We start from the raw sequence: 11,345 nt of genomic DNA, 5'->3' as shown, positions 1-11,345 counted from the left end.
CAACAAGGGCAGAGTCCCCCTAGTCCTCACCTTTCACCCCACCAGCCGGCAAATACAACAAATAATCCTCCGCCATTTCCGCCACCTCTAACGTGACCCCACCACTCGCCACATCTTCCCATCTCCCCCCATGTCTGCCATCCGCAAAGACCGCTCCCTCCGCAACTCCCTTGTCAATTCTTCCCTTCCCTCCCGTACCACCCCCTCCCCGGCACTTTCGGTTGCAACCGCAAGAAATGCAACACCTGTCCCTTCACCTCCCCCCTCGACTACATTCAAGGACCCAAGCAGTCGTTCCAGGTGCGACAAAGGTTCACCTGCATCTCCTCCAACCTCATCTACTGCATCCGCTGCTCTAGATGTCAGCTGATTTACATCGGGGAGACTAAGCGGAGGTTGGGCGATCGTTTCGCCGAACACCTCCGCTCAGTCCGCAATAACCTACCCGAACTCCCGGTGGCTCAGCACTTCAACTCCCCCTCCCATTCCCAATCCGACCTCTCTGTCCTGCGTCTCCTCCATTGCCCTAGTGAGCAACACCGGAAATTGGAGGAACAGCACCTCATATTCCGCCTGGGTTGTTTGCGTCCGGTGGCATGAACGTTGAATTCTCCCAATTTTGCTAGCCCTTGCTGTCTCCTCCTCTTCCTTAACCCTCGAGCTGTCTCCTCCCATCCCCCTGCCCTCGGGCTCCTCCTCCTCCCTTTTTCCTTCCTTCTCCTCCCCACCCCCCATCAGTCTGAAGAAGGGTTTCGGCCCGAAACGTCGCCTATTTCCTTCGCTCCATAGATGCTGCTGCACCCGCTGAGTTTCTCAAGCATTTTTGTGTACCTACAATTCAACCCTCTCTGGTTAAACCAGAAGTGGTTTAGTTCACGCCCCCTCGGGACGCGCATCGTATGGGCGGTTCTCTCCAACACACGAGAGCAGGCAGTTACACGTCTACACGCGGTGGCGTCCATAACTGGGCCTCCGCTCCCCCCCCCCCCCCCCCCCCCCCCTCACGTCCCCGGGCTGCAGGGACTTTGTGGGGGCGGTGAGACGGTCATTGCTGGGGGTCGGGACGCTGCCTGATGCACAGATGCTGCCCGACCCACCGGGTTTACCAGCTCCTCCCCGGAGTCACACATCATTCCCGCCCTCTCTCATTGACCCCCACCCCCTTCACCCTGCTCATCTCTACCCTCCCCCGTACGCTCATCTCCCACCCCGCCTCCCACATTTCCCATTTATCCCCCCTCCCCGTCCGAGCCAGCACCGTCATTCAATATAATCACTGCTGGTCATCCTAAATCAAGATGAAAAATATTTCCCTCATCTTTCTTAAATGGCCCACCCCTCATTCTTAAACTGTGACCCCCTGGTTCTGGACTCCCCCCCAACATCGGGAACATTTTTCCTGCATGTAACCTTTTTCACACAGAGAGTTGTGAGTGTGGAATTCTCTGCCTCAGAAGGCGGTGGAGGCCGGTTCTCTGGATACTTTCAAGAGAGAGCTAGATAGAGTTTTTAAAGATAGCGGGCTCAGGGGATATGGGTGAAGGAAGGAACGGGGTACTGATTGGGGAAGATCAGCCATGATCACATTGAATGGCGGTGCTGGCTCGAAGGGCCGAATGGCCTACTCCTGTACCTATTGTCAATAGCCTGTTTTACACGTTTCTATTAGATTCCATCATTCTAAATGCCAGTGAATAAAAGCCCAGCATTCTTCCAACATATGTCAGTCCTGCCTGTTGTACTTAACTGGATAACACAGGGACAGGAGTTTGTCACTGGATCTCTGTACACATACAACAATGAACCAACACCAATGGCCTTTGTTACATCAGACAGGGGCTGACATGTCAGGTAGCAGGTGTTAAAATAAATCTGATTTAATATGTACAAAGCGTATGTTACAATGTCATCACAAGCTGCACTAAAACATGCAGAACAAACATCCATAGCATCAATAGTCAGACTTTGTATAAATTACACTTTCCCAAAGAGCAACAAATGCAATAGTCAATGGGGATTGGATAGATGTTGTATATATAGACTTTGGTAAAGTTTACCACAAGATTCTTATAGAACATAGAAAAGTACAACACAGGCCCTTCGGCCCACAATGTCCATTCTGAACACAATGCCAAAATAACCTCATTACATCTGCCTGTACATGATCCACATCCCCCCCCCATAACCATGTGCCTGTGAACCTCCACTATCATATCTGCCTCCACCACCACCCTTGACCACGTGTTCCGGGCCCCATCACTTTGTAACAAAGTAAAACTTCCCCACACGTCTAAATATTACTAAAACTCTCATCTTGTTTGTTTCTATGTCTGTCTGTGCGGAGTTCCTGAAACTCCAAAACGGTACAAGATAGCGCTACAATTTTGGACCACCTTAATCACCATTGTCCTGTGGTGTGTTGTATCAAGTTTTGTTCAGGTTGATGGTATATTTTACAAGTCATTCACATATTAATCTTTTAAAATTTAACACTGTGATTCTAAAGTCTGAAGGCATCATGTTCGGCACGGACATTGTACTGCGTTAGGAATAAAACAAAATACAGAGAAAAGACAGACAAATAGACGGAGAACACAGACAGAATCTTCAAACCCCCAATCGGTGACATCACGGTTTGTTGGTGGCCATGGTCCTCAATTCCTCATAGTTCATACATTCTGTAGTCTTCATCTGTCCAGTGATCTCCCCTCCCCCTACACGTCCCCACAGTGTCAGGCTGGGGGGCACTGGAACCAGGGACAGGGGACTCACATCTGCCACAGAGATGGGACAGCAGCAAACTCGTTCCCCATCACCCAGCGACTGGGTGCACTGTGACCCCCACGTACACCGGTCCACACTCTGCAACTTTCCCGGTCCCACACCCCGCTCCTTGTTCCTGCGAGAGAAAGAGAGAGAGAGAGAGAGACCCCACATTGTTAGCCGGGAGAGAGAGGGGTGCGGGGATGGGGAGACGGGGCGGGAGAGGAGGGGGGAAGTGGGAAGAGGAGAGGGAGGGGCCCACTGCGTCGGCACTGAGGAACACTAACACCACCCTGACGGGAGGGGGGAAGAGGGGTGAGGGGAGGGAGAGGGGGGGGACAGGTTAGGGGGGGGACGAGAGTGTGAAGGTGAGGAGGACACTCACAGCACGGTTTCTGCGGAGATTCGATGCCCAGACTCCCAGCACGGCAACAGTGAGAAGGATCACAGCGAGAAGGGACACGGAGAGAACGATCACCCAACGACTCCTGGACCCTGCAGGAGATATCGCCACACGGTGGTGAACCTGGAGTCTGGTTTAATTTAGAGAAACAGCACGGAAATAGGCCCTTCGGCCCACTGAGTCCGCACTGACCAGCGATCCCCGCACACTAACACCACCCTGCACGGGGACAATTTACCGGGAACAACTTATAATTATCGTCAAATATCCAACAAACCCGCACGTCTTTGGAATGTGGGAGGATCCCGGATAAACCCACGCAGGTCACGGGGAGAGCGTGCAAACTCCATACAGACAGCACCCGTAGTCAGGATTGAACCTGGGTCTCTGGCGCTTGGTGGCGGCAACTCTATCCGCTGTGGCAACGTGCCGCCCTCTGGAAACGTTTATGGGGGGTTGCACGTAAGGTCACTGGGTCATAGGGCTCGACGCACGGAGCCGCTAAATCCAACTGGAAGACATCCGGTATATGTTATTAATGCTAGAAACGCGTACTTTCCTACCTGTTAAAAACCGCCAAAATGTTTTTTTGCGCTGAAAAAATTGTGGGAGTCGGGGTAAGTGTGAGAGACATGTACCCAACTTTAGAATTCCAAACGTGAAGCGAAATGAAGGTATAGAGAAGCGAGAACTGAAGGGACTACAGCAGCTAAAGTGCTTGGTAAACATTGAAAATATTGGGAATTATCGCGTTTGCTCACTGCATTTCATCAAGTAAGGCATTATTTGTGTTTTTTCTTGATTCCTTTGGTATCTAAAAATTCTCAGAAGTGATAAATCTGGCTGTAAATTTTTCTTCAGATGCTTTTTCATTTCGTATGTAAAAACCCACTTGAGAACCATGGGCGATTTCAAAAAATTACAGCCAGATTTATCACTTCTGAAACTTTTTAGATGCCAAAGTAATCAAGAAAAAACACAAATAACGTCTGTTGATGAAATGCAGTGAGCAAACGGTTAATGTTCGCTCTGGCTGTTGTTGTCCCTTGAGATCTCGCTTCTATCTACCGTCATTTCTCCTCACTTTTGGAATTCTGAAGTAGGCTAAATGTCTCACACGCTTATCCCGATTTCCATAATTATTTACAGCGCAAAAAGTGACAATTTTGGCGGGTTTTAACGGGCCCGCTACGCTGGAAACAATGGGAAGTGCCTACCCACAGTACATCGCGTGTAATCCATTTGGAGTAGCGTAGCAACAGTACGAGTCATGGGTTGTGACCCGACTGCCGTGAAACCCCCCTGAGCTGAATATTGACTTCAGGAGGTCCCATAATGGAGAATACATTTTAAATCTCCATTTACGGGGAAAGTGTGGAGAGAGTGTCCAGCTTTAAGTTTCTGGGCACTCACAGTTCAGAGGACCTCACATGGTCCACGAACACCGTTGCGCTGGCCAAGAAGGCACAGCAACGACTGTTCTTCCTGAGGACATTAAAAAAAGACTGGTCTGCCCCAACAGCTGCTGACAACGTTCTACCGCTGCACCACAGAGAGCATATTAATGTATGGCATCTCTGTGTGGTATCTCAGCTGCACGGAGGCGGAGAGGAGAGCTCTTCAGCGCGTCGTCCACAGAGTGCAGTGGATCATTGGGACACGGCTACCAGCCTTGGAGGGCATCTACCACACATGGTGCCTCAGGAAGGCCGTCAGCATCCATAAAGACTCCTCACACCCTTGTAACGGACTGTTCGAACTACTTCCCTCCGGCAGACGTTGCAAGACCTTCTACGCCCGAACCTCCAGACTCAGAAACAGCTTTATTCCCAGAGCTATAGCGGCTCTGAACCAGCCCTGCTGAGTGCCCCCCATCCCCCCTGGACTGTCACCCTCGGATGGTCACGTCACACAGCTTATTTATTTATTTTACTTTTCTTTTACATCGGTTGGAAGGTGCATACTAAATCTCGTTGACAATAAAATATATTATTATTATTATTATAGGGATATGGGCCAAACGCGAGCAAGTGGGACTAGTGTAGATGGGGCATGTTGATGGGCAGGGAGCAGTGCGGCCAAATGGCCTGTTCCGTCCTGCATGACTCTCCCATTGGACAGAGACCCAGCATTCACCCACTCACCTCTGGGTTGGGCGTGGCAGTGCAGCGTTGCAGGGACTGCACGGCTGCTGCAGCAATCTTCTGCGACGCAGCTGTAGGCGCAGGTGTGCTGCCCCGGGTGCGGCAGGTACAGCACGGCTCCGGGGAAGGTGGCGTTCCCCACGCCGGGATCCTGCGATCGCCGCTCCCACCGGTAGGTGACGGGGCAGCCGCTGGTGGTGGAGCAGTTCAGCGTGAGATGCGACGAGTTGTGGCTGACCTCCACGGTCGGTGTGGACATCGGCTCTGCAAAGCAGCACAGTGCAAAGTCCAGCTAAACCGCAGAGAGTTCAAGCCCATAGCCCACTAAAGGTGGTAGCACCAGCAGATAGGGTGGTAAAGAAGACGTGTGGTGTGCTTGCCTTCAATGTATAGGGGCACACAAGATGCAGGAAGTCATGATGCAGCTCTATACGGCTCTGGTTAAGCCCCATATGCAGTATTGTGTGTAATTCTGGTCACCCCGTTACAATGGGAGATGTGGAGGGATTGGAGAAGGTGCAGAGGTAGTTTACCAGACTGCTGCCTGGATTACATGGTTTCAGCTAGAGTGAGAGGTTGGGTTGATTTTGGATTTGGACGCGGAAGGATGTTTCCATTTGTGGGAGAGTCCAGGAGAAGAGGTCATAGCCTCAGAATTAAAGGACTTTCTTTTAGGACCTAGAGGAGGAGAAATCTCCTTGGTCAGAGAGTGGCGAATATCCATGACGGACTCCACCGTCTTCTGTGGCAAATAATTCTTTGCCACAGAAGGCTGTGGAGTCCGTCATGGATATTTTTAAGGCAGAGATAGATAGATTCTGGATTAGTACAGTTGTCAGGGGTTGTGGGGAGAAGGCAGGAAATGGAGAATGAGAGATAGATCAGCCATGATTGAATGGCGGAGTGGACTTGGGCCACACTGCCTCAATTCTACTCCATATATAGACAATAGGTGCAGGAGTAGGCCATTCGGCCCCTCGAGCCAGCACCACCATTCAATATGATCATGGCTGATCATCCACAATCAGTACCCCGTTCCTGCCTTCTGTCCTGACTCCACTATATTTAAAGCTCTGTCTAGCTCTCTCTTGAAAGCATCCAGAGAATTGGCCTCCACCGCCCTCTGAGGACGAGAATTCCATCTCAGCGTGGGGGGACCGCCGGGAACTAAGGGGGACCACAAATGGAAAGTGTTAAATGCTTTGTGTAAAATGGAATTATTTGCAATGCTTTCAGTGCCCTTTAGGTGGCGACTCTTTGCTTACCTTGGGTGTGAAAAACAAAGAACACGTGGCAATAAAGTTTCATTCATTGACGGAGAGAAAGGGTTTAGAGTTCTGTGTGCAGGCGGGTGGGACTGGGCCAGAATGCCCAGGGGGTCAGCATGGACCAGGTGGGCCGAAGGGCCAGTCTGGATACTGTACAACTCTCCACGACGCTACTCACCGATCACTCGCAGCTCAAAGTGCTCCCGGTCACGGTCCCTCAGCTCCTTCCCCAAGTAGTTTGTCTGCACCTCGTACGTCCCCTGGTCACCCGGCCTCACGGCCCGCAGCTCGATGAAGGTGTCCCGTCGGAAGCGGACCCTGTTCCTGTAGGACGGGCGCACCATGTATGGATACTCCGGGCTGTCAGACTTCCAGGCCAGGATTGCAAGATCGGGATGGACCCGCCCCATCGCTACCTCGAACCTCTCCTGGCTGTGATGTAGGATGGGGAACATCACCGTTCCACCCACGGGGATGGTGGTGATGGAGCCCGCGGTGGCTGCCGTTCCTGCTCTGCACAGCGCCGCAGTGTGGAGACCTGCAACACAACAAGGGCCGGGGATGGTACACAATCCAGCGGTGATGGGGGCTGACTGGAGACATGGGTCAAGCGCAGACAATGCACCGTGCAACACGATAGACAACATGTAGTGGCCGCACCAGTGTGGACCTCTGGTCACCGTGCTGTAGCAAGGTGCAGTGGAGGTTCACCAGCACAGATACAGCACAGAAACAGGCCCTTCGGCCTATCTCACCTCTGCCAACCAAGGTGTCTACACAAACCCATCCCACCTGCCTACATCTGGCCCATATGGAAACATGTTCCCCATGTTGGGGGAGTCCAGAACCAAGTTTAAGAATAAGGGGTAGGCCATTTAGGATTTATTCACCACGGAGAGTTGTGAGTCTATGGAATTATCTGCCTCGGTTCTCTGGAAACTTTCAAGAGAGGGCTCTCAAAGAACAGATTCAGGGGATATGGGGAGAAAGCAGGAACGGGGTGCTGATTGTGGATGATCAGCCACGATCACATTGAATGGCGGTGCTGGCATGTAGGGCCGAATGGCCTACTGCACCTATTGTCTATTGAGATGTGGAAAAGCTTCTTCACCCAGAGAGTTGCGAGTCTGCAGAATTGTCTGTCACAGAAGGCAATGGAGGCCAATTCACTGGATGTTTTCAAGAGAGAGATAGATATGGCGCTCAGGGCTAACGGAATTAAGGGATAGGGGAAAAAGCAGGAATGATGATCATCCACAATCTTATTGAATGGTGGTGCTGGCTCGAAGGGCCTACTCCTGCCCTCCTGCCCCCCCCCCCCCCCCCCCCCCCTCCTCCCTCCCACTGCCTTCTGTGGCAGAGAATTGCACAGATTCACAACTTGTTAGGGGACCTTTCTACCCCAACTAGTCTGAAGATGTCTCGACCTAAAACGTCACCCATTCCCTCGCTCCAGAGATGCTGCCTGTCCCGCTGAGTTACTGCAGCATTTTGTTGTTGTGTCTGAAACTATATCAAAGCAGTGCTCAGATGAACCCACATCTTAAAGAAGGTACAGGAGCCGAGAACAGGGTCTGCACAGCAGTAGAGATGCTGCATCACAGCGCTAGAGACCCGGGTTCCATCCTGACTACGGCTGCTGTCTATACTAAGTTTGTAAGTTTTCCCTGTGACTGTGTGGGTTTTCTCCGGGTGCCCTGATTGCCTCTAACATCTCCCCCTTCTCCACCAGTCTAAAGGGTCGCCTGTTCATTCCCCCCATAGACGCTGCCCGACCCGCTGCTTTCCTCCAGCACTCTGTATTTTACCGACAATTGTGCACTCCTGGTTTTATTTCAGTTTGGGAACAGCGTGGGAACAGGCCCTTCGGCCCATCGAGTCCGCACCGACCAGCGATCACCACGTACGCTGATTCTAACCTACATGCACCAGCGACAGGGGCTAGTGGAATGGAGAGATATGGGGAGAAAGCAGGCACGGGTTATTAGATAGATATTTAGATATGCCATTTATTGTCACTATACATGTACAATGAGATTAAAAGCAGCTCGTACTCAGTGCATACGTATAATTTAGTACAAAAAACAAGAAACAGAAAACAAAACAAAAGGGGGAGGGGGGGGAATAGGTGCACAATTCTGCGGCGCTATATACATATCTATAAAGGCAAAATGGTGAAGGATGAATATGTAGTATTGTTAGGCAGATGTTTAAAGATTATATTAAATGTTTAAAAAAAAATTTAAATAGTAAAAATTAGTTACAATACACATTACAGTTCCAAATTTCAGAACGTGGATAGAATAGATGGAAGTCGGGTGTTGGGCTGTGAAGTCAGTGCATGTGTGAATTAAGAGTAGCTATGACTTTCGGAAAACTATTCCCGAGTCTATTTGTGCTAGATTTGATGCACCTATAGCGCCTTCCAGAGGGCAGCAGGTCGAACAGTCCAAACGCAGGATGGGAGCTGTCCTTGATGATATTCTTTGCCCTGCTAAGGCAGCGGGAGGTGTAAATATCCATCAGGGAGGGGAGAGGGCAACCAATGATCTTCTGTCCTAGTTACCCTCTGAAGCCTCTCCCTGTCTGCCATGGTGCAGCTGGCGTACCATGCTGTATTGATTGGGGACGATCAGCCATGGTCGTCCGCTGCACCAAAAAAACCCAAAATATCATAAAGGACATTTCCCACCCCGGACACTCCCTGTTTGAACTGTTGCCGTCAGGCAGACGGTACAGATCTACAAGGACAAGGACAAATAGACTAAAAAACAGTTTTTACCCCACTGCTATAAAAGCACTAAATGTAGCCGCCAAGGAACGCAGGGGCGATACAGACTAAGGGACTGTGGCAACTGTGAAATCGACAGAAGGATGGAGGGTTGGGTGTGTATGCGTGCTTTGTCCGTGATATTTATTTAGTTGTTTATCTTTATTATTTTACCGTGTATGTATCGTTAGCTTTAGAAATGTTTGAATGCTGCACTGACTGGCTGACATTTTAAATTTCGTTGTACATGGTCCATGTTACAATGACAATAAAGAAACTATTCTATTATTCTATTCTATGGTCACAATGAATGGCGATGCTGGCTCGAAGGGCCGAAAAGCCTCCTCCTGCACATATTTTCTATGTTTCTATGACAATTTACAGAAGCCAATTAACCTACAAACCTGAGATAGACACAAAAAACTGGAGTAACTCAGCGGGACAGGCAGCACCTCTGGAGAGAAGGAATGGGTGACGTTTCGGGTCGAGACCCTTCTTCAGACCCGAAATGTCACCCGGTGGAAACCCACGCGGTCACGGGGAGACCGTACAAACAGCGCCCGGAGTCAGCATCTAAACCAGGGTTCCTGGCGCTGTGAGGCAGCAGTAACGTGCGGGCCGAGTGGCCTCTCGCTCTCTGTACCTGCCAGCAGCCACATCAGACCATCCACCTTCCCGATAGAGCGCCGCATGTCCCCTCTGTTCAACGGGCGCCGACTCCACGCTGCACCGAGTCACCCCCGAGTCAAGCGGCGCGCTGGGCTGGAGGAGAGTGCGAGATGCATTAGTGGGGGGGATGCCGGCGAGTGGTGGGGGGGGGGTTATGGCAAGAGATGCGGGGGGAGGGGGGGGGGGGTGGGAGATGGGAGATGCGGCGGGAGGAGAGGGGATGGGGGAGAGGTGCGGGGAGGGGGGGGAGAGGAGCTGGATATAAAAAGCTGAAGTAACTCAGCAGGACAGGCAGCATCTATGGAGAGAATGAATGGGTGACGTTCTGAAGTGAGCGAAATCAATATTCATCCCACTGGGCTGTGAGCTGCCGGGAGCGGAGACAGTAACTCACCAGCAACGGCGGAGAAACAGCGATACAGACTCAGCGCTGTCGGTCAAAGCTCTTATAGGATCTTTGCTGTCGGTTACAATCTTGGATTTACCTCTCTGATGTGAATTGGTTTAAAGTTTAAATCACGCCTTGTTGCTCAGCCAATGAGTGGGGTTAGGGCGGGGCTTGCAGCGTCTTCGTGTTCAAAGGTTCGTGTTTATACCAGATCTTATAGCGAAGCGCTCGGCTATAGGATCTTCGGTTTATACTGTATTGTAATGTGGGCCTTGCTGATCCCCACAGTGCCGTGGGGTGGTCGCTGGGGGTCTCACGTCGTAGTATATCGCCACAAACTGCCAGTTTACCACAAACTTCCGTGTAAACCCTCAACTAAAGTTGCGTCCAACACAGTAGATGGACAGAGTGCTGGAGAAACAGCGGGCCAGGCAGCATCTCTGGGGGGAAAAGATATGTTCCCCAGAGAAAAAAAGTGCCGTTTTTTTTTCTGGTCGGGATCCTTCTTCAGACCCGAAATGTCAGCTATCCATGTTCTCCACAGATGCTGCCTGACCCGCTGAGTTACTCCAGCACTCTGTGTCTATATTCGGTAAAGACCAGCATCTGCGCTTCCTTCCTACACACCAATACGGAGAGTTCCTGTCCAAACGCTGGGTCTAAAATTGTAGACAGACCCCGCTGCTCCCCTCACGATCCGGGCTGCAGGAACGGCGGGTCGGGCAGCGTCTGTGGGGCGGTATGTAGCATGGTTATATGGTTATATTGCTGGGGGTCTAGACACCGCCTGATGCACCGATGCTGCCCGACCCGCCTGGTTTGTCCACCGCTCGTCCCCCTCCCCTCGACTCTCACCCCCTCCAAAAGAAGAATTAGGCCACTCGGCCCATCGAGTCTACTCTGCCATTCAATATATTCATGGCTGATCACATATAATCAG

General features: G+C 51.2%; 1 protein-coding gene across 1 annotated transcript; it reads right to left on the bottom strand.

Annotated features, from left to right (window-relative positions):
* Window positions 1–1,856: 1,856 nt before the first annotated feature.
* LOC129715620 (uncharacterized) lies at window positions 1,857–10,500 on the bottom strand. The gene is made up of 6 exons (XM_055665491.1): window positions 10,412–10,500; window positions 9,992–10,110; window positions 6,757–7,116; window positions 5,311–5,574; window positions 3,149–3,258; window positions 1,857–2,899 (listed from the first exon to the last, which is right to left on the bottom strand). The coding sequence occupies exons 2-6, from the start codon at window positions 10,038–10,040 to the stop codon at window positions 2,813–2,815; spliced, it is 870 nt and encodes a 289-aa protein (XP_055521466.1). The 5' UTR covers window positions 10,041–10,110; window positions 10,412–10,500; the 3' UTR covers window positions 1,857–2,812.
* Between the last annotated feature and the right edge of the window lie 845 nt (window positions 10,501–11,345).

This window comes from Leucoraja erinacea, unplaced genomic scaffold, assembly GCF_028641065.1.
Source record: "Leucoraja erinacea ecotype New England unplaced genomic scaffold, Leri_hhj_1 Leri_1280S, whole genome shotgun sequence".
NCBI lineage: Eukaryota > Metazoa > Chordata > Chondrichthyes > Rajiformes > Rajidae > Leucoraja > Leucoraja erinaceus.
This window is presented reverse-complemented; position numbering and strand designations above follow the sequence as displayed.

Bases quoted from the DNA above. Each gene is read 5' to 3' on its own strand.
- LOC129715620 (XM_055665491.1), bottom strand. From the start codon at position 10,040: ATGCGGCGCTCTATCGGGAAGGTGGATGGTCTGATGTGGCTGCTGGCA. The intron at 3,259-5,310 runs GTGAGTGGGTGA...TATCTCCTGCAG, and splicing joins CTGCCACGCCCAACCCAGAG to GGTCCAGGAGTCGTTGGGTG. The intron at 2,900-3,148 runs GTGAGTGTCCTC...TTTCTCTCGCAG, and splicing joins ATCTCCGCAGAAACCGTGCT to GAACAAGGAGCGGGGTGTGG.